Source organism: Ambystoma mexicanum, chromosome 2p, assembly GCF_040938575.1.
Source record: "Ambystoma mexicanum isolate Mex_15411 chromosome 2p, UKY_AmexF1_1, whole genome shotgun sequence".
NCBI classification, from domain to species: Eukaryota; Metazoa; Chordata; class Amphibia; order Caudata; family Ambystomatidae; genus Ambystoma; species Ambystoma mexicanum.
This window is the reverse complement of record NC_090923.1, coordinates 1,031,446,154-1,031,467,732: the sequence shown is the minus strand read 5'-3', so window position 1 is coordinate 1,031,467,732 and position 21,579 is coordinate 1,031,446,154. Positions and strand designations below refer to the sequence as shown.

General features: G+C 44.0%; 1 protein-coding gene across 3 annotated transcripts in view; it reads right to left on the bottom strand.

Moving 5' to 3' along the window:
- Positions 1-21,579, bottom strand: part of LOC138567059 (enolase-phosphatase E1-like) — a 293,308-nt gene that overhangs the window by 85,315 nt on the left and 186,414 nt on the right. For all 3 annotated transcript variants that reach the window (XM_069644896.1, XM_069644898.1, XM_069644897.1), the window contains exons 4-6: positions 16,897-17,113; positions 13,536-14,063; positions 581-812 (exon numbers count right to left, since the gene is read on the bottom strand). In XM_069644896.1, coding sequence (XP_069500997.1) covers positions 581-812; positions 13,536-14,063; positions 16,897-17,113 — 977 coding nt within the window. The remainder of the gene's footprint in view (positions 1-580; positions 813-13,535; positions 14,064-16,896; positions 17,114-21,579) is intronic.

The window sequence follows — 21,579 nt, the reverse complement described above, 5'->3', positions numbered from 1 at the left end:
ACGTTCTTATGTACTGCCTTTTGTTTTGGGTCAAGGCACATTCTAATGCAAATGGGAGTTTTCACTAAATGGTGCATTGACTATGTGATCTTCTACAGAAGATTAGGAAAATAAATTGAGATTGTGGATGCAATGGTAATGGGAATATAGCTACCCATGGTTACTCTTATGCAGTTTAACAGGGACTAGCCTAATGTACATCGATGCACATTATTTTCCTAGTTTACGTCCTCTTTATATTGGATAGTAACCCCACCCCATCATTCAAAATTAGACATGCGCTGGTTGTGCCGTGCTTGTAACCTACATGTATAATGGCATGATAAAACACTATAGAACTTTTCCTAGTGAGTTAGGAGGGGTACACTATGTTACAGATGTTTAGGTTACCCACAGTATGCACATTGCTTGCGTGTTCATTTATCATTAGAATGCCCTGTATATCTATAGGTTTTTGTTTTGCTTAACTCTGACCTGATCCTGGAAGGAACACAAGATGCTATGGTGAGGATGTGTATTTATTTGATGTACAGATCTGAATTATTGTTCAGGTCAGAACTATTCTAAAAACTGCACTCACCTGACTGAGCCTGTGGATGTAGACTCTGCACTGGACATCCCAAGAGCATCTGTACATGGCTGGGGTGTCACTGCTCTTTGCCTATCACCTTCCTGGGCGGTGTGGTGCATGGCCCCCATCCCATTAACTCGGGAGTTTGCATTGCTCTCTGCATCAGGCGGGGAGATGAATCCAGACTGGGGTTCGTCCTCTCTAGATGCCGCCTTGACCCAGGATGCAATTGGCAGTCGAACTAGAAAGGTGAGAATCAAAGCAAAGGTTAGACCTCAAACAGTTCAATGACTACAACAACTTTGTAATAAGTCTGAATGGGTTTGATAAAAGGTTAGGGTCACAATGAAAATGCTCCCTGGAAGAAGGACAATGGTGGACCAGCGGGCGATGGTCAATGAAGCAAGCATTGAGCATTGACCATGGAAGACGCACTGAATATGGTAAATACAGGAATGACGAGTTAGGATCAATGTAGGATGGAATAGTTGTGGGCAATGGGGAGCAGCTTGGTGATGGTCCATTGGATGGCGATGTGAATGAAGGGCAAGGGACTGGTAATGGTTACTAAAGGAAGGCTACTGGATGGTCACTGGAGGAAGAGTACATGATGGCCAGTGGAGAAAGACTAGCGATGGCCACATTGAGGAACAATTGGTGATGGTCAACACAGAAACACAGATATATGGCCTGTGGGTGCTGTGGCTTTCAAATTCCTTCTGTTGCCATGAAGATGGTAGGCTCTCAGCTCTGTGAAAAGGGAGTCGAGCTCTGGAGTTGTGTCCTCTGAGCTGCACTGCGCTCTGGTGTTGGCAGCCGAGATCCCTACCGTGACAGTGCTCCAATGAATGTGGCCAGTGTCCGTGCCATGTGGAAGTGTTTTGTGATCAAGATTTCATTGCTGTGCATTTCCCAACCTAGTCCAGACGGGTGATGGCCCCACTTTGGATATCTTCAGTCTGAATTTGGATCCCCGTCCAATGAGGTAGGTATTTCTAGGTCAGTCCTGAGACATACTTTCCCCTACACACGAATAAAAGGGGATACTTCTGTACTGCTTAGTGCATCACACCTTTCCTGGCTACGTCGCGGCTGCTCGTGTCTCACCAGACCCCTTCCTGTCCTGATTCCCTGCTCCTGTTTTCCTTGATAGTCTGGTTCCTTCCTCTGCATTCATGTTGCTCCAGTTGCCTGGCTTTTTAGACGTCTCTGGCTTCACGTCTGCAATTCCTCCTTCTGACTCCAGGATTCTTGACCAGCACCCTTATTATTATTATTATTATTATTATTATTATTATTATTATTATTATTATTATTGGGGTACTTATTGAGTGCGGCCCTATCTTCGGGGAGCAACGGAGCACTTTACAAGTCACTGACTGGCCGCCTGGTGTACCCCGTAGTCTCACAGGTCCCAGGCACCCCTGCCAGTCCTACTGCACTTGCCTCAGGACCCTGCACCCACCCACTCACTGCACTTGAAATAATTCCTGAGAGCTTCTCTCTCCGCACTTCCCTGGTCTCTACTGACTGGGTGCACTTGGTCCCCTGCCCCTCCCTTGTCCTGCCTGCACTTGCACTACAGCTCTGCCTGTAGGTATTTCTGTCCTGCCTTGTCTCACCCCTTATTGTGCACTGGAAAAAATGCAGAATCGCTGTCAGGCCTATTTGTTGTATCCTAACTGTTAACCATAACCATATCCACTTAATCTGCCTGTGCAGACCGTTATCGCTTCAGAAATTCAAGGGCTCTGAGCGATTGTTTTTTTTTTCCCGTGCTCCCACCCTTCCTGAGCACTTGGAAACACTTGCCTGTGTATAGGCGCTTTACAAATAAAGAATACAATAAATAAGTGCCGTTCAATTGACACCTGCATTTTGATCATTACTCGTCTCCTCTCAACTCGTATTTTCCACCTTTCCATCTTCCATCAGATTCTTGTGAGTGTTTTTTGGCCAAACAAGTCTCACTCCAGTGTGCGCAAATATACTTTAATACATCAAAGGATGTATAAGAAAATACTTTCTGTTAATACAGCAGCCTCCCGGTCACTGAATCACAAGAGAGGCGTTTTTATTTTTAAAATAAAGAAAAGGATATACCGTGTTTCCGTGGAACATTTTAGATGTTTTTTTTTCTTTTTTTTCTAGCACTATTTGCGGGGGATCTTTTCCCTAGGGTATACATGGTGTGAAACCGGTCAGAAAAAGAGAGGTTTAAAGAATTGCCAAAGTCCACAAAACTACATGCATGACGTTACACATTCACCATAGAGGATAAGGAAATGATCGACAGTGTAAATGCTGTGAGAAAGACAAAGATAGTCTTGGAATGTATAGAAGTGCTTTTATTCAGGGCGTGGCCAATTTGCGCGTAATATTACTATAGCAATAAATATCCATTTGGGGAACATTTACCGGCCGGTAGCAACCCAGGGCTCAAGATATAGGCCCTAGAAACGTGGGGGCATTAACACAGGACCCCTTTACAATTATTGGGCCACTAAAGCCCACTCAACGGTTCCTTATTGCTATTAGCTCACTGAGGCAAACCTACATGGTGCTAATAGTAATTTTAGGAGCTGCTTCAGTCGCTGAGGCTGGGAAGAGGTGAGGTGGTGTGAGTTTGCCATGCAAATGGAAGTCAGGATTTCTGCGCTTCAATTTCCATGGCAGATTCATGAACAGGAAGCGGTGCTGCTGCCGGCTGAGGGGAGCCATTTTAAGGTAAGGCGATGCGGGTGGGGGTTTTCACAAGCTTGAGCTGGGGGCTAGGGGTGGTGGGCAGCGAGGGACCGACAGGTAGTGCTTTGGCTGGGTGGAAGTCGGGTGAGTCTAGCACTCAGGATGCTCAGAACTTGAGTTTGGAGCAACCTGATTGGCTGACTCACCCGTCCAGGGTGGTAATCAAATGTTAGCATCATACTCTTGTAGCACTTCCAGAGATGTCAGCATGCATTGATTAAGTCAGTGTGAGGCTAGGTTTTTGATATCAACAGAGTGAAATAACTAATCACTTTAAGATTATCTAAAAAGATAGTCTGACTGACTCTTACATTACCAAACCCCCTAGATCAGAACACTTGATAAATTCAATATGCTGTGAAATAAATATATTTGTGTTGGGGACAGGAAACCTCCGGGAAAGCATAGTAGCAATAGTTAATAGTTGATTTCCAAAGTTGAGGGTTCCTCTTCTTGAATGCTAAAGGTGTAATTACCCTACTTGGTTAGGTAATGTGAGTGACAAATTCAGTACCCTTGACCAGGAAAGCTGATCTACCATGGCCCTCCGGTCAGTGCTACAAGCCACGTGCATGCATTTAAGGGTGGGATCCCCCAATTCTCCATCCCCATAATCCAGACATGATCATGCTAACTAAAGCTGACCCTCCCTCTAACTGTATTGGGTCTATTGCACAAACAAAAACTGCTCTAATTTATTTTGCTTGGGTTTTTTTCTCTAATTTTATCACCTAAATGTAGATTGTGGGTTGAGGTCAGGCAATGTTGGTGGTGTTGGGAGTGGGGAAGGATAGTGGGAGGCTGCAGACAATTTCTTTCTCTCAATCTGATCCGTCAATTTATGGGGGTAATGATGTTGACATCTGGCAATACCGGAAAAAAGAAGTCCAGTGTGGAGCATGAGTGGCTTCTCAAAGTTCAAAGAAAGGGAACAGCTGATCACAACCTGGGGCCCCAGCCTCAAAGAACATCTGCTCACACTCTGCAAATGGGCCGACGGAGTCTCCACAACTAGATTGGAAAGAGAAGAAGGATGACCGCATTATCCCAGCTCTGCTTCACTTTCCTGGGCCCAGGTCACAGGATCGAGGCGTCGCAGTGGAACAGTGGTCAAACTGCAAATAAACATAGAATCACTTATAAAAGTCAGGACCTCTGCTTGACCTTCAAATGGCTGACAGGAAATTTGAAGACTCGGTATTGCATGAAGAGCACCTAGGTGAGATAGAATAATTTGAGGATGGACTTCAAACAATCAGATTTGCGGAGAGTAAACCACACCAGGCAGAACCAATATGAGACCTGGCTATGAACAGCTGGCAGCATACAAAAAGGGAGGACACAACTAGACCAAGTGAGGCACTTAGGAACCTGGCCGGGAAAAGAATACAAATGGCCCCTGAGAGCAAAGCAAGCCGAGCAAGCTGAGAGGTCACTGGCAGCTAAGAGAGCTGAATAATTTGAAAGAGCTCGCTGAGAGAGCGGTGAAATGCTGGGGAGGTCGAGGAGAGGTGATAGAGCCGGGAATGCTCAGAGGCCCTGGGGAACTGAACGATCTGGGAAAACTGAGAAGCAGGGACAGCTAGGAATGCTGAGAGGCCCCCGAGAGCAGAGAAAGTTGAGAAAGCTGGGAGAGATGAGAGAGCTAGGAATGTGAGAACGCTTGGAGAGATGAGAGAGCTAGGAATGTGAGAAAGCTGGGAGAGATGAGAGAGCAAGGAATGTGAGAACGCTTGGAGAGATGAGAGAGCTAGGAATGTGAGAAAGCTGGGAGAGATGAGAGAGCAAGGAATGTGAACGCTTGGAGAGATGAGAGAGCTAGGAATGTGAGAAAGCTGGGAGAGATGAGAGAGCAAGGAATGTTGAGTGTCCAAAGAAAGGTGAGAGAGCTGCAGAAGCTACACGAGCAGAGGGCGCTGAGAAGGCAGAACTTCGGGGAACAGGAGCACAGAGAACTGAACGAGGTAAAAGAGCTAAAAACCTGGGGAGAGTTGAGATTCCGGGTAGAGCCGGCAAGACTAGCGATACCTGTGAGACTCCTCCTTGCCCAGGAAGGCGCCCCGCCCAGAGGGTAACAACATCTGTTGCTACTTCTAACTATGGGAATGAGCTGGGACTTTTATATTTGAGAATACGCTGGGTACTATATCCCTTAAAATGAACTGGATATTATATTTCTGGACGTGAGCTGGGCACTATATTCCAGAGAGCTCCTATGGAGTGAATTGATGATCATATCCCTGCATGTGTCAAGAGGTGGTGGAGGGTTCAGAAGAACGCTGGACACTACATCACTAAAGGATAATTTTAAGGGTCAAGGAGCAAGCTTGTTGATATATACCTGAGACTATGTTCAGAACATAGATCCACAGGGAGAACAGTATCCCTCTCAGGGCAGGCAACCCTGACCTACAATGATGTATCCCTTTGCTACACCTTAGACCTAGATTTCTTTGGGGAGAACAACACATGTTTTCGTTATAGAGAAATCCCTAGAACCTGGACACATTTACCACATTCCCAGTCTGGAAAGATCAGTCTGCTTGAACCGTTCATCGTTTTCCATGTGTTCTGTTGATTTAGATCAGGATTGTCCAGCTCCAGGCCTCGAGGGCTGGAACCCTGATGGGTTTTCAGGATAATTAATATTCCTGGGAAAACATTTGCATGTATTTAGAATCATTATATGCACATTTATCTCATGAATATGAATGAGCGGTATCCTGAAAATGCGAAATGGTTCCGTCCATAGAGCCCTGGATTTGGGCATCCCTGATTTAGATGTATTTGAAAACTCACCATCCATTTACATCCTTCCTTTGCATTCGGTCACTCCTCTCTTTGAAGTCAATGGCAAGAGGGGAACCTGTGAAAACCTAATTATAGCCAGGGTGAGTTGCCAGTGGATACTACAGCTGCTAGAATTGACAGATATATGTGATGTTACCGATCACAGTTACAGACTGGTAAATTTCATTGTGGACAAAACACTGAGTTCTTTTAGTTTTTTTCATTTGGGGAGGTCCCCCCAATCCCTCTGTTTTTTTAACCTTTTAACAGCAACCCAACCCCACCCTAGCCCCTTTTAACTCCTTACCCCACTACCATTTATTTATTTATTTATTTATTTATTATTATTATTATTATTTATTTAATGTTTGCATTGTTTTTCGGTGTTATGGTCTGCTCTGAAATGTACACTCTTGTTTGCAATAAAATGACAGGATACCGAATTGACTAACCTGTGTGGCAAAAGTCAGACCCATGTGTGGTACAAAATGGAGATCCAGTTTTCCCACATCATCGCTACCCACAAAGAAGCTAGAGGAATTAACTCACCCTGGCTATTATGTTCAGAAGTGGCAGCATGTCTTTCAATTCAGTCCTGTGCTTACACGCAAAAGTCACCACAATAATAATAATTTGTCATTTATATAGCGCTACGAACCCTCAGGTATCTGAGCGCTGCTTATTATTACCCAAAGTGTGTGGTGCTCATTTATTGACCTCGGAAGGATGAAAGGCTGAGTTTGGCCCCGCCGGGATTCGAACCTGCATCAGCAGGCTCTGCACTGACGTCAAAGCGAGCGCTGCTACTCGCTGTGCCACCTGACTGGCAAAATGTACATATGCAGATGCACCAAGTAAGTATTCTGTGAGTAAAGGTTTTTCTTCAATAACCAACCAAACTTGTTTAATTCCACTTTTATCCTCAAGTGGTACCTTGGAAATCATATCGGCGCATTCAATTGTGTAGGCCTTTAAATGGCGACTGACAGTACAAGTGAGTGTGTACCTTATCCATTTTTTATTGCGCACTGAAGAAGTTAAACACTGTTATAAAATGTTCCCCTGGGGTTGTAGTCGATAGCCCAACTATAAAAAGCATATTAAGGGTATATCATGTATAATAATCTAAATATTATGGTATTAGGAATCTGCCGAACTATTGTTTTAGATTAATAAAAGTTGTTATTTTTCCCTGATGAAAATTAGAACTCCCTCTCAGACTGGCTGAAATGTGTTGTCACTTTAAGTGCTAGAAGTCTATGACACTATAGTTTTAGTGATGCCATGTGAAAAGTCGATCCGTCTAGAAGAAAAGTACATTGGGTCCTTTAACCCATTTTGAATTTCTCATGCACAGTCACTGACTGCGTTTGCACGAGACATTTTTTTCATTCACCACCATGATTATAAATTGTTTTAATTGGTCAATTTTGACAGTTTTTCTTACCTGTCTCTTTTTGGCAGGTATGGACACCATGAGTATACTAGATAAAGGCCCATGCAAAAAAAGCTTAGTGAGATTGCTCTCAGAAAGATCATCCTTGCATGTGAGTTTGTGCTTTGATGGGTGCTCAGTTACATACTATATTGCCCAAGGAACAAAACGCACATTCTTGTCCCTTCCAGTAATATCTCCTTCATGTGTGCAAAAGCCAGTGGAGGACAGGCTGGTGCTAGACAACAGAAAAAGGGGGAGCAGTGGCCCATGGTGAGAAGTACACTGGAAAAGGATTAGAGTAAACACTAGCGATTATCACTGAATGATGTACTGGTAATAGTCAAAGAGGATCTAGTGGTGGTGAATGAAGAAAAGGCTGCAGATATTCAATGAAGAACAGATTACTGATGGTCATTTGATCACAGAGACCAGTTTGGTGATGGCCAGTAGAGGATGAACTGGCAAGTCAGTGATGGAAAGCCTGATGATGACTAATGTAGGATGGACCTGTGATCTAAATTTGAGGTAAGACTGATAATGATCACTAGAGGACATAATGGTAAATAAATCAGAGGCAGAACGGTTGATGGTAATGTGGAAGTAACTGGTGGGGGTCTATGGAAGAGGATCTGGTGAAGATCAATGAACATGCACATTGGAGAAAAGGCTGTTCATGCTCATTGGAGAAAAGGACAGACATGTTAATTCTTGGGCACATAGATGATGGCTAATGGAGGATGAGCTAAGGTCGATGTACGACACATTGGTGTTGGCCAATACAAGACGTTTTGATATTTATCAAACGGGGAAGCACTAATGATGATTAGCACATGGAAATTGTTATTGACCTCCTCTCAGCCAATCAGAATGTTTACAGCAGAGCCAATAACTACTGGTTTTGACTGCATTTGAACATTCTGTCTTCTGAACCAGACAGGGAAAAACAATGCAACTTCCAGGCAAAGTTTTATTTAAACAAGACAATTCCTCTTTGGGAGGCTACTTAACATACAAAAGAGAAAGACAAAGGGAGATGATGTCACTTTCTTACAGAGAAACCATTTACCTTTTCATGGCACTTAATGCATACTCATGTACGTATGTTCCAGTTCAACCAAGTTCCAATTAAAATGTTTAATTTATAAAGATGACCATGTTATTTATATAGTGATAAAAAAGAGCAGAATCTAGTGATAGCCAGTGGCGTGAAAGCTGGGGATTCTAAGTGAAGAATGCAGTTATGATGGTCAGCAGGGAACAGGCCGATGATGGCCAACAGAACACGGGCTGAGGATGCCAAATGGGAAAAGAATTCATGATACTAAATGGAGGAATTATTATTATTGATATTGTTATTATTGTGATTACTATTAGGGTATCGCAAAGGAGCACTTGACAAGTTATGGGGCGTACAAAGTGAGGGAAGCAGAGATCCAGGGGAGAGCAGAGCTAACGATGAGGACTGGAAAGGGGGGCAATTTTGCAGAAAGGGGGGTGCAGATTGCCCATTCTGAGGTTAGTTGGGGAGTGGAAGGTGTGTGGACTTAGGTGTTAGAGAAAAGCCATTTCTTGAGCAGGACGGTCTTGAGTTCCTTCCAGAAAAGTAGAAGCGAGGGGGTGAGCTTGGTGTTGACGGGGAGTGGATTCCAGAGTCTGGGAGTGTAGACAGAGAAGGTCTGTCTTCTAGTTCTTTCTTTCCTACGCCGGTGGAGTTAAAGTCTGCACTTGTCCTTAATGATGGCTGACAGTCAATGGAATGAGGACTTGTGAGAGGAAATTTAGAGCAGATTGGTAATAGCAGGTCAGGGAATTTGATGGTCAATGGAGGACTAACTGATGAATGAATATGTAACTGGTTGGTGATTTTCAGTGAAGGACAGACCGGTGATGGGAAATGAAGGAATGACTTAAAAAGGGTAATGGATGTAAGACATTCAATGGTTTATGGTGGTCAAAATAGTCAGGGTCGAGCGAGGAATTGTTGGTGGTTAATGAAAGAAATGTGTAAATGACTAATTCATGACATTGGGCCTCATTACAACCCAGGCGGTAAGTTCCCTACTTTACCACCATGGTGTAAACTCCGTTTACACCATGGTGGATGGCGGAATTACCGCCCCATTCCAAGGTGAGTGGGGCGGTAAATCCCCATTCCCCATTTACCCTTCCCCATTCCCATTTTTGCCCCATAGGGCATAATGGGAGTGGGGAAGGCGCTAATTACGGCACCGTAAATTACGGTGCCGTAATTAGCACCAAGGCGGGTTAGCACCTTGCATTTTAACGCCTGCTAAAAGCAGGCGTTAAAATGGTAATCAGGCGTTAAGGGTTAACGGCGCTGATGGCGCCGTTAAACCCTTAACGCCTGGGTTGTAATGAGGCCCATTAGCTTTATTTCGGCCATAGCAGACCATAAAAGCAAAACAAAACACAATACATTCACATTTCACATCATTGCAAGTTAGAGGTTAAAATAACAATATGAAATCATAAAATCCTGAAAACTTGTGCCAAGATTAATATAGAAATAAAATGACCCAATCCAGGGAACGCATGATTATCAATGAAAAATAGATGTTTTTCCAAAATAAGAAACATTACAAAATCGCTCAATTGAAATACAGTACCAGGCTATTATATTGATGTGCAAATTAGCATATACTACCGTGCGCAAAGGGTCGCATAAAAAAGAAAGTTAACGACCGTAATGAAGGAGATGTTTGGACCTTCATCTCCAAGCAAGAAGCAAATAGTTCCCCATTCAATGTGCTTAGCTGCACTACAAAACATCATTGCCTCAGACGTGACTCTACGTCCAGGAAGCCTGAACAGAGGTCTCAAGTACTTTTTTCACAGATCAAGAAAGTTATGGCAGATTAAAATAAGGTGAACAATACTTTCTATTTTATTTGGGCAAAAAAGGAAAATTTGGCGAAATAGTATTGTTCCACTTTTGTTTTAGACCTGCAATTGGGAGTATCCCCAGATGTAGCCTTTGTAAACAATGACCTAATTTGTTTAGGATGAATGCAATCCAGATAGGCCTCATAGTGACAAGACTTCTTCAGAAGCCAATACCTTGTGAGACTGCTAGATTGGGCGATCGTAATCATTACATCTGCTTCAATTTTATGTGAATGGGCTTCTTAAATTTGCCTTTTAGAGCTGCTGCATAAATTATCAGTGTTACACCAATAACCTCACCAACCAATTGATTGAAGGTATTTCCTCACACCTGCAAACCAAGGTAAATGTCGACCCCTTTCCTCGGTCATGAGGTCCATTAGGGCTTCCATGTATTTGCCTAAGCCTGGGTTAGACCAAACACGCACCCAGTAATACGCATGCTTGGCTGTACAAATTGAGCCAATGATTTGCAGATTTGTTTCCCAAAAATATTAGGAGGTTGGTTGTGCTATATGGCAACCCTAATATGTTTTTCCAAAAACGTTGTGCCACAATTTGTAGCCTCCCAATGTTACTTATACCCCACCATTCTGCTCAGTACCGGGCCCGTTGTCTGGCTTGGCTTTTGTAGGCTTCCAATGATACTCCCAATACATTATTTCTATGCTCTGTCGTAAATCTGAAGATGGCACCACTACATCTATTTAGTGTCAATGCTCCCGCGCAATCTTATCCCCCCAGGTACAAACCCCCTCACTCCTAGGCCAAAATAATAGTACTTCTTTACTTGTTCTATTAAGCCATCCTTTAGTTCAAGCTTTAGGCAAGGTTGTTTCTTGGCCTTTTGTCTCCTACATACCAACAATGTTGTTTCCTGAGTGTTGATGAACAAGCCATTCGAGTCCCAGAACTTTTCAAAGATTTTTTAGTTGACAATTAAGGCCCAATGGACTGAGGGAGGGTAAAACTGCATTGTCTGCAAATAACAGAATATGCACTTTGTCACCAGCCAGGGTAGGGGCATCTGTCGGGGTGCTGAACAGCTTTGCTATGACCCTGTTCATAAAAATACAGAATAGCATGGGGTCAGTATGCACCCGTCATACTCCCATCTCAATGCTCACTTTTGGGGTTGTTTGTCCATCAAGACTTCATCTTACTACAGCTCCATTCTCTTGACACAGGATCTGGGTGGCCCTCAGCAGTGCTGACGGGATAACCCAGTTCTTCCAGGAGACACCATAACCTTCCTCTTGGTAGCATATCAAATGCCATTTTTAGATCTATGAAAATGGCGTAGACACAAATGAAGACAGACTGAAGGTAGTCACTGAAGGGAAATGTGGTGATGGTTCTTGGAGAAAGAGTCTGCAGTGCTCCACAGAGGATGGACTAGTAACATTCAATTCAGTGGAACATTGTGATGACTATTGGAGACAGGACCGTGGTCATCGTGGAAGAAAAGGCTGGTGATTACCATTAGAGATAGGGCTGGAGATGCATGATGGAAATATGCTTGATGGTCATTGGAGGAAGAACTGATTATGCTGAACGTAGGATAAATTGGTGATGGTCAATGAAGGAAAGGTTAGTGGTAGACAAAATAAGGAGGACTAGTGATGGTCAAGGGAAGGTGGCCTGGTGATGATCAGTGGTTGACGAATTTGTGATCATCAATGGAGGATGGACCTGGAATGGTAATGGATGGAAGGAAAGATGAATGTCAGTGGTAGGTGGATTAGTGATGATTCAGGCGGATAGATATGTATGGATGAAGTCAAATAGACTCGCGATTACCAACGGGGGAAGGGTTGATGATGGAAGTCAAGGTTGGTCTTGGTGAGGGGAGGAAAGACCGATGTTTATCAGTGGAGGACAGACTAGCGTTGGTCATTAAATTAAGGCCTAATGTTGATCAATAATAAACGAGTTGGTGAGGATCTGTTAATAAACTTGTACAAAGCACAGCAGTCAAAATCAACAACACTATTCTTCAAAATCACATACTGTTTGCATTGTTGTTATAACTGTCTCTGAATAAATCTTTTTTTTTTAAATTGCCCTAAATCTGCTCTATTTGAATCCATCATTTTCCTTTCAAACCCAAATTCCCTCATTATAAAATGTTGTTGCTGCCAACTCTTTAATGTTGGAGAAAATTCTACTTTATAATCCATCAAAACCCCTTATAAATGTGTTCAGCCTTTGGCTCCTTGATTGATGATTTTCCAATGTGCACCTTCCTTCCTCCTTAGCCCAACTTCCATCCACTTGTGACCACATTTCATTCCTCTTCTCATCTTAGATCGCTCCTCCCTATGCTCCCCTTCTCATCTTGGATACTTCCTTACTATGCCCCCCTCTATTCTTTGATTGCTCCTACCTATGCACCTTGAATACGTCCCTCCTATGCGCTCCTTCTTATCCTAGATCTCTCCACACCCAATGCTCCCCTTCTCATCTTAGCTACTTCCTTCCTATTCGTCCATTCTCATCTTTGATTGCTCCTACCTATGCATCTCTTCTCATCTTGAAAACACCCCCCGCCCCCACCTTCTTATCTTGGATCTCTCCTCCATATGCTCCCTTTCTCATCTTGGATACTTCCTCCCTACGTGCCCCTTCTCATCTTGGATCTCTTCTACCTATGTACCCCTTCTCATCTTGGCCACTTCCTCCCTATGTGCCCCTTCTCATCTTGGATCTCTTCTACCTATGTACCCCTTCTCATCTTGGATACTTCCTTCCTATGATGCCCCTTCTCAATTTGGATACTTCTTTTCACTGCTCCCCTTCTCATCTTGGATACTTCCTCCCTTACCAGCACCAGTAACTAATCACCTTTAATTTCAGTGAAACATGTCATCCAAATCAATATGATGCACCCCAACTCAGGTTAGCACCTCTCTGGCTGTTTCTAAACTTTCGGTGATGGCTATACTAGGCCCAACTATGCTGACTTTTTTGTGACACCCTCTCCAATATAAATGTCCTGATTTCCCCACCAGCCGATTCACCTCTGGCTCAATCACAACATATCCAACTGTGCAATTCTGAAACAAATGCTTGAACGGCTTGTCCTACCTGGCCTTGTATCCAGCAATTGGTCTTCCTCACTGGCGGATTCGCTGCAGTGTCCTTGCACCCTTTCGTTGACCATCGTCTGCTTGGTAGCATTTGCTGTATGCTGCTGTTCTGCCCAGTTCTTGCTTTTACCATATTTGTCTTTGGGGCAACTCTTGTTTGAGTGGCCGCTGTGTGGCAACCTGTTGTGACGGTTATAAGTGTCAATCTCTCCTGGCCATGCACAACGGGGACAGGTGTCCCACTGGAGGGCCAATCGAGATCTCTCGCGCAGCACTTCCCTTTGTCGGATTGGTATATCCAGTGGTGTGCCAAATTTGGAGGGCCTCTGATAAGGATTGGTGCCCACTATGTCAGAGATGTGAGGCTTCATCACCATCGAGGGGTTCCTGAGTGACCTATGATATATGTTGGAGCCTGAGGTGGCAGAGGTATGGTATGCATTGACAACCTCATTGTGGTGGACCCTTCCATGGTGACATTGGCACATGCATCTCTCATGGCATTCTCCTTTATCCAAATGGTTTCCTTGTAAAACAAATTCACAAACAAAGAATTTGCATGAGGCACAAAAGTTTATAAGTGTAAAACACAGTCCACTGAGAACAATCTGTATCATCAACTATTATTTCAGCCATTTTTAAATGGCAATCTGCCTTTCTCAATAATCAATTTGTCAATATTTACTTAGCAATCCATATATAGTTCCACTATCTCCAAAGCGTGCAAAGTAATGTCCCATGACACACTAAATGAGATGCAAAAAGCCTGGGCACGCGTAGACTAGTGCAAAGTACAATGTATTCAAAGTGCAAAGTTAATAACAAAGCATACAAGATTGGCGATGCCATGTGAAACTCTGTGGTAGTCAATTGACTTGGTCATTAGGGGAGTGACACATAGAGAGTATATCTTTAAGGAAGCAGCACTGTGTTAACTGTTTTACCTCAGCCTGATGAAGTCCTTGTGATGGATGGAACGCACAGCCTTTTTCACCCGTGTCAGTGAGTGTACTTAATCTACCTGGTCCTCATTAATTGTGCATGTCATTGCCAATCTTTTATGATTTGGTATTAACTTTTAATTTTGAATAAATTATACTTTGCACTACTCTACGTGTGCCCGGGCTTTTGGCATCTCATGTATTGTGTCATGGAACGTTTCTTTGCACGCTTTGGAGATTCAGTGGAAGTATAGTTTAAAGGTTGAGCCTACCTTGCCCTGGTGCACCCGCTGTGTTTGAGGCTGAGCACTGTGTCTATGGCTATTTTGTTTTCTCAATATATATATTTATATATATATTTAGCAAGTCACACATTCATCTTTAAGTAGCCAGGCAGATCTCTCTGCCAACTTTCACCCTGTCTCTCATCTACCACACTATTTCAAAATCCTAGAGCGAGTAGTATTCAACCGACTCACTGAGCTCCTTCATACGCACAACCTCTGGGACCCTGTTCAATCTGGCTACTGACCTCTGCATTCTACAAAGACAGGACTCCTCAATGTCATCAACTTCCTCTCTTCGCCTCAGCATGCAAATCTTTCATCTGTTCTTATTCTTCTCAACCTCTCTGTTCCCTTTGATACCGTTGACCATTCTGACTTCCTCTCTACATGATCTCTCCTTGATTTCCTTCTTACCTTGCCCCAGAGACTATCAGGTGTCCTGCAACAGCCTTTCCTCCCCACTCACCCCCTTACTGTTGGAGTTCCCCAAGAGTCTGTTGTTGGTCCACTTTTCTTCACTCTCTATACTTCAGCTCTTGGCACCCTGATTTCCTCTTATGGCTTGTTCTATCAACTCTTCACTGACGACACTCAGATCTTTTTTCTCCTTTCACTCCTTATCCGACGATCTGATGACAAGAATTTCAAACTGTCTCTCCACCATGAAATATTGGATGGAGTCTCACTTGCTCATGCTCAACTCCACTAAGACTGAAGTTCTCTAATTCCCAGCCAAACAGGCATCTCTCCCTCTCTTCCTCTCCTCCTCTTCTTCTCTTCTCTCCTGACTACTTTCCTGGCTCTGCTTCTGCTCGTAACCTTGGTGTAATCTTTGACCCATCACATAACTTCTCGCTCTTCATCTCCAAATGTGCCACTGCAGCCAGACTCAACCTGCACAATATCAGAAACATTCGTAATCAGCTTGCTTTCAATACAGCTGAACAGGTAATCTCCTTCTTAGACCTTTCTAGATCTGACTCCTGTGACAGTCTCCTATATGGCCTTCCCAACTATGTTCAACCTTTCTCACTTTACTTCTACCTTCTCTGCCCGTTGCCAGATTGGCTGGCTACCTATGAAACAAAGGGCTTAGTGTATGCTCTTTCTCATCAGCTTCAAAACTATCCATGGACTCCCCCACCCTACCTATCTGCTCTTCTCACTCGCTACTCTCCTGCTCGCTCATTAAGATCATCCTCAGCTCACCTCCTTGCCACCACTCGAGCCCCCCGCGCTCCCTCTGGATTCTGTTCTTTCTCAAATCGCTTCCCTACTCTGGAATACTCTTCCTCTCCATACTACTTCAACTGTGCCATTAGTTAAATCAAAGCTCGAAGAACATGTTTCCTATCACTCTTTCCTACTGGATCACCCTGATTTCCTCTCTCCCCTTCATGGACAACCCTTAATTCAGCACTTTCTCCACTAACCCGTTCCTATGTCATTCTATCCTGTCCTTGTGCCGGGTTTATATTTCCACCTTCTCCTGCAACATCTGGTCTTCAAGTCACATTCTGTCACCCCATTGTAAAGGACCCATGTCCTCCGCTCTGTTATCAACGGTAACTGTAGCATACATTTTTAACCCAAAAATGCATTGCTTTTCCTGTGATTTTGATTAATAAAATATATAAATAAATACATATTTCCATTATTTTCTGGAACAGTCATTGGCTGCACGTAGATCAATGCTTTTTCTTCAAGGTTATATGTTAAAGGTTATACGCATTGAACCTTTTTTGCAGCAAGATGCACCTACTATAACAAGAAGCATTTGGCTCACTATGCCCTGTCATGTTCACAGAGGTCCTGTCTAAAAAATATTTAATTATCTAACATTTTCTGAGAAAAGCCAAAAAGAGATCCCACCCTCTCTATTCTGACCCCTTCCGTATGAAAGACACACCTGGAAGACTTCTGTCAGAAAGAAAAGCATTTATCCATTAGGTAATTTGAAGACACAGGTCACCTTCCAGTAGAGTTTTAAACCATAAATTGCTAATATTGTTACCATACGCTATAATAGTGCCATGTGTTGCTCTACTCTACTTTACTGTACTTTGTCTCATTCTCTACTCAACTTATTTCTAAGGACTTTCAGGTCAGGCACTCGCAGTTCAATTTTCACCTGGGTCTGTTGAGTGGTCTGTGTTGACCTCAGCGGTTTGGTGGAAGGCATCGGTGTGAGGGATGTCAGAAGTGCAAATCTTATTCTGGTGCTCTCGCGCCTGATACCGTGTGTGGATTTTTGGGGATCCACGGCCAATTCGAGAGTTCTTCAAGTCAATCTCTGTGTCCGTCCACTTAGGTGAGCTCAAGAATCCTCCCAAGGCAAGTCTAGCAAACTATGGAAAGGGAAGACATACTTATCACTAGCGCTGTGGAGCTTGCAGTACAAGTAGGTCAGTCAGAAGCGTGAATAGAACATTTGTTCATGTTTTCCCAATTATATATTTTTTAAAAATGTATCACCATAAGCAAGAAAGCAACCACTGCAAGCATTCAAACAGCTATATCGTACATTTCTAGGGAATTACAAATACATCGTAATGCAGGAAAGCGATTTGTAAATCAGCATTTTTCTGAAATCACATTGTGTCCGAGAGTAGAACAGGCCATTTCAGCTAAGTCGCCCAATCAAGCCGCCCAAAGCGCTTTCAAGCACATTGTGTATAGGCGCTACATAAATAAACGATCATATCATATCATGTCATATCATATCATGCCATGCTACCACTCTGCAGCCATTCCTGGAAGTTCAGACCCTGCTTTGCCTTCACAGCCGCTCCTCTGTCCTCCACTACCCCCTCCCTTCTCCCCTGCCCCTCTCACTTCTTCATTGCGTTCCACCATCCCTCCGCTACTTCTCCTTACTTCCCCGCAGCTCACCACCCACCTAATGCACACACATGTCCATTGTAAGACATACTTTCCCAGTAAGTGGGGGGAGGCAAGAGCATTTAACTCTATTTAGAGAAGAGGCAATTATGTGCAATTGCTTACATCCATTTTGTTAAGAGCAAGTTTGCTACATTAAGGCTGCATGTGCAGTTTAAAAATAAATAACAGAGTTCTTCAATTTGCAATGAGCACGCCCAGTAGTGAGTGCTCGTTGAGAGAGAGGCTGTTATGGGAAGTATGAGAAAAAAAGAGAAAAGTAGGAAACTTGAAAGGAAGGAGGGGGGTTTGCTGTGAACTATCCCCAGCGAGGAGACATCAGAGAGACAGAGAACTGGACGCGGGTAGAGTCTGCCATGTTATATGATGTTATGTTTAATGCATTTTATAAAGCACATCCGATGCCACAAATGGCTTTTTGGCACTGTACGGATACCCTGCGATGGGAGCTAACGAGTGGGCCCATAAAATAGCACTGCTTCCAGCTGCTTCCTAAAGTTCAGGTCGTGTTTTCAAGATCTTTGATGAAAGGCACATTATTCCATAGTTGAAAGACCAGATACGAAAAGGAACCGTTTCACGATCAACTTTTGAAAATCAGTGGTACAACCATAAGACTGGACAAGAATGAAAGCAGTCACCTAATAGTCGAATACCTGTAGACACGAGAGGAGAATAACTGTGGAAATGGGAGGAGATGAGAATACCCGTGGAAACGAGAGGGGCGTATAATACCTGTGGAAACGAGAGGAGATGAGAATACCCGTGGAAACGAGAGAAGAGAGGAATACCTGTGGAAACGAGAGGAAAGAGGAATACCCGTGGAAAGGAGAGAAAAGAGGAATACCTCTGGAAACGAGAGGAGATGAGCATACCTGTGGAAACAAGAGGTGAGGCCAATACCTGACCTGTGCAAACGAGAGGAGAGGGGAATACCTGTGGAAACGAGAGGAGAGAAGAATACCTGTGGAAACGAGAGGATAGGAGAATACCTGTGGAAACGAGAGGAGAGAAGAATACCTGTGGAAACGAGAGGAGAGGAGAATACCTGTGGAAACGAAAGGAGATGAGCATACCTGTGGAAACAAGAGGTGAGGCCAATATCTGACCTGTGCAAACGAGAGGAGAGGGGAATACCTGTGGAAACGAGAGGAGAGAAGAATACCTGTGGAAACGAGAGGATAGGAGAATACCTGTGGAAACGAGAGGAGAGAAGAATACCTGTGGAAACGAGAGGAGAGGAGAATACCTGTGGAAACGAGAGGAGATGAGCATACCTGTGGAAACAAGAGGTGAGGCCAATACCTGACCTGTGCAAACGAGAGGAGAGGGGAATACCTGTGGAAACGAGAGGCGAGAAAGACTGACCCAAGGCCGAAAAGGGCCTGATGGTTTATGCATACAGCCTTAACCTGCAACGATTTCTCCACAGGGAGCTAATGTAACCTCTTTATTTTTTGGGTGATATGCTCTTGACAGGTAGTGTTAGTCAAAATCCAAGCCACTGAATTCTGCAATCTTTGATGCTATTTTTACCCGAAATGTAGTTGCGTCCTAATAGATTGCACCGTAGAAGTCCCGGGGCCACGGGGCAAGTACTATAATGCCCTGAGTCCTGAGGAATTTCTCCTGGCAATCCTCCAGGTTTCTCCACCTGATTGGTGATCGGGGTCATGAGCGAAGGCCCCTGGTCAATCACCACACCAAGACTTTTTACTGATTTATCAAGTAAGGGACACGGCCCCAAGCAGGGCGTCCAGAAAGACCACAGACCTAATGTTGACAGGTTAGCCAGGTAGCTCCTCATTTGGTGGGGTTCAGGATTAGGAAATGAACTGGATGTTATCAGAAGAAAGAACAAACTTCTCAAATGCTCCCTTAACTTCTGGAATCACTGACTCAGCCGAGATACAGGCGGATTAAGTCTGCGGAGACAGATGCTGAAAAGGAATGGTGAGAGCGTGACCCTGGGTGGGCCAGCTCACTGTACTGGTGAGGGAACTGTTGAAAACAGAGTCTTTGTGACTCTTTGTTGACGGTCGATGAGGAAATATTCCACTAAGTCAAGCAGAGAGCCTCCAGTGCCCAGTGCCTCATTCCATAAAACAAGATGGCCTTACAGTGCCAACAGCTGCGGACATATCTAGGAGTAGCTCCATCCTATCCCTCCTATATCCCTTACTAGCAGAAGATCGCCCAGGGCTGCAGATATAATAGATTCTGTGCCTTTGCCTGGGCCAAAGACCAGCTGGAAAAGGGATGGGTTTCCTCCATGTAAGCCAGCAGCTTTGTCATCACTTCTCACTCAAGCAGGTTGGCGTGGTACAGGAGGTTAGAAAAGGGGCGATATTTATTAGGCTCTCCCAGATCCAAAGAAGTTGTACTTTTAACAAAGGGGTGAGTACTTCTCTTTTTAACCCAGATGGCCCCAGGGTCTGGTCAATGGAGGCAATAATGAGATGCAAATAAAGCAGGGGGGCGCAGAGGTATTGATTTATGCAATCAAGGAGCGTGCGTTTCCATGTCTCAGGAGGATATCTCAACAGCAACATGCACGCCTTGGAAGCAAGGCTACATGGAGGGACACAGGTTCGATCCCCGAGTCCACGCTTAGAAACCTCTGGGTATTAAGCGCATTATAAATAACCAATTATATCATGAATAAGTGGTTGAAATTCGTCTAGGTGGATATAAGCTAAAGTATTGTTTAGACCAATCCAAGACGAAGGCCCTGGCAGCTGCACTGGATGTTACATTTTTTTTAAAAACAAGGTCTTCGGAGACGGTCTTATTCTCCATTTCTTTGTAGATTTGTACGCTTTTCAACTCAGAAAACGATGCATAATAACTGGCTGGGTTATGTATCTGACAGAGCTGCAGCAGGTGTTTTAAGGGTGTAGGCCGATTTGACCGACAAAAAAGGGTCGCAATGACCAAAAGTTCTAAAAATGCTACCACCAAAGGTTCGAACACCAAAACTTCGAACCTTTGGTGATAGCATTGTAAAAAAAAAACTGGGGCTGCGGGGGTGTCATCCGCATCGGCCCGCTCACTACACTTCATGTTATAGTGAGCGGTGGTTGCAGGGGAAACCGTGTGGGTGTGAGTATGTACGTGTGTTTGCATGACGAAGGTGCAAACTTTTGCTAGTTAGGTAGTTTCTACCGCGGCCAAATCACTTAGATTCGTTTTAAGATCTTGGATTAGTCCAAACAATACTTTAGCTTATATCCAGCCTTTTCACTCTGTGACGTATAAAAAGCTGTTTAGCATGTAGTTTATTTTTTTGGATACAGCGATTTCTTTACGAAGGGCAAGGTTCTCATCCTCGATATAGGACATTTCTCACTTGCATTCAAGAGATCATTCAACCCATTCGCCTGGGCTAGGCCCGGGGTGTCGGCTGGCTTCACCTAATTTTGTTTAATCTCTTCCTGAGGGCAAAGGACATCAAGTGCTTTGTGAGCTGTGCTGGAGAATCTGTTGTGCGCTACTTCACAGGAGCTCGAAGAATCTAAGTTGGATTGCTCTGGCCTTGAAAAGGCCTGCATGGCAAAAACATCTGTGTCAAGTTCATGTAGATTTCTCTTTTTGCAGAACTCACTGGTGATTGGGAAAGTTAGACGGAACAACATTGCGAAATGATCTGACTAGACCATTGGTAATTGAAATCCAGTGTTAACTACTAGTGAGGTAGAGGAGATGATTAAAATAAGTATACAGTAGGCCTGCCAGTAGGGGTCGCATCAGACGCCTCAAAGGGGATGGGGAGTTTTGGCCGCAGAAGATTTTGTCGAAGAACAATTCATCACATTTATTACACTGGCTTTTGTCCCAAATATATGTGGGAGGTGGGTTTAGGTGAATAACTAATGTAGGGGTGTTAAGGGGACTGTGGGGGGTCTTCCAAACA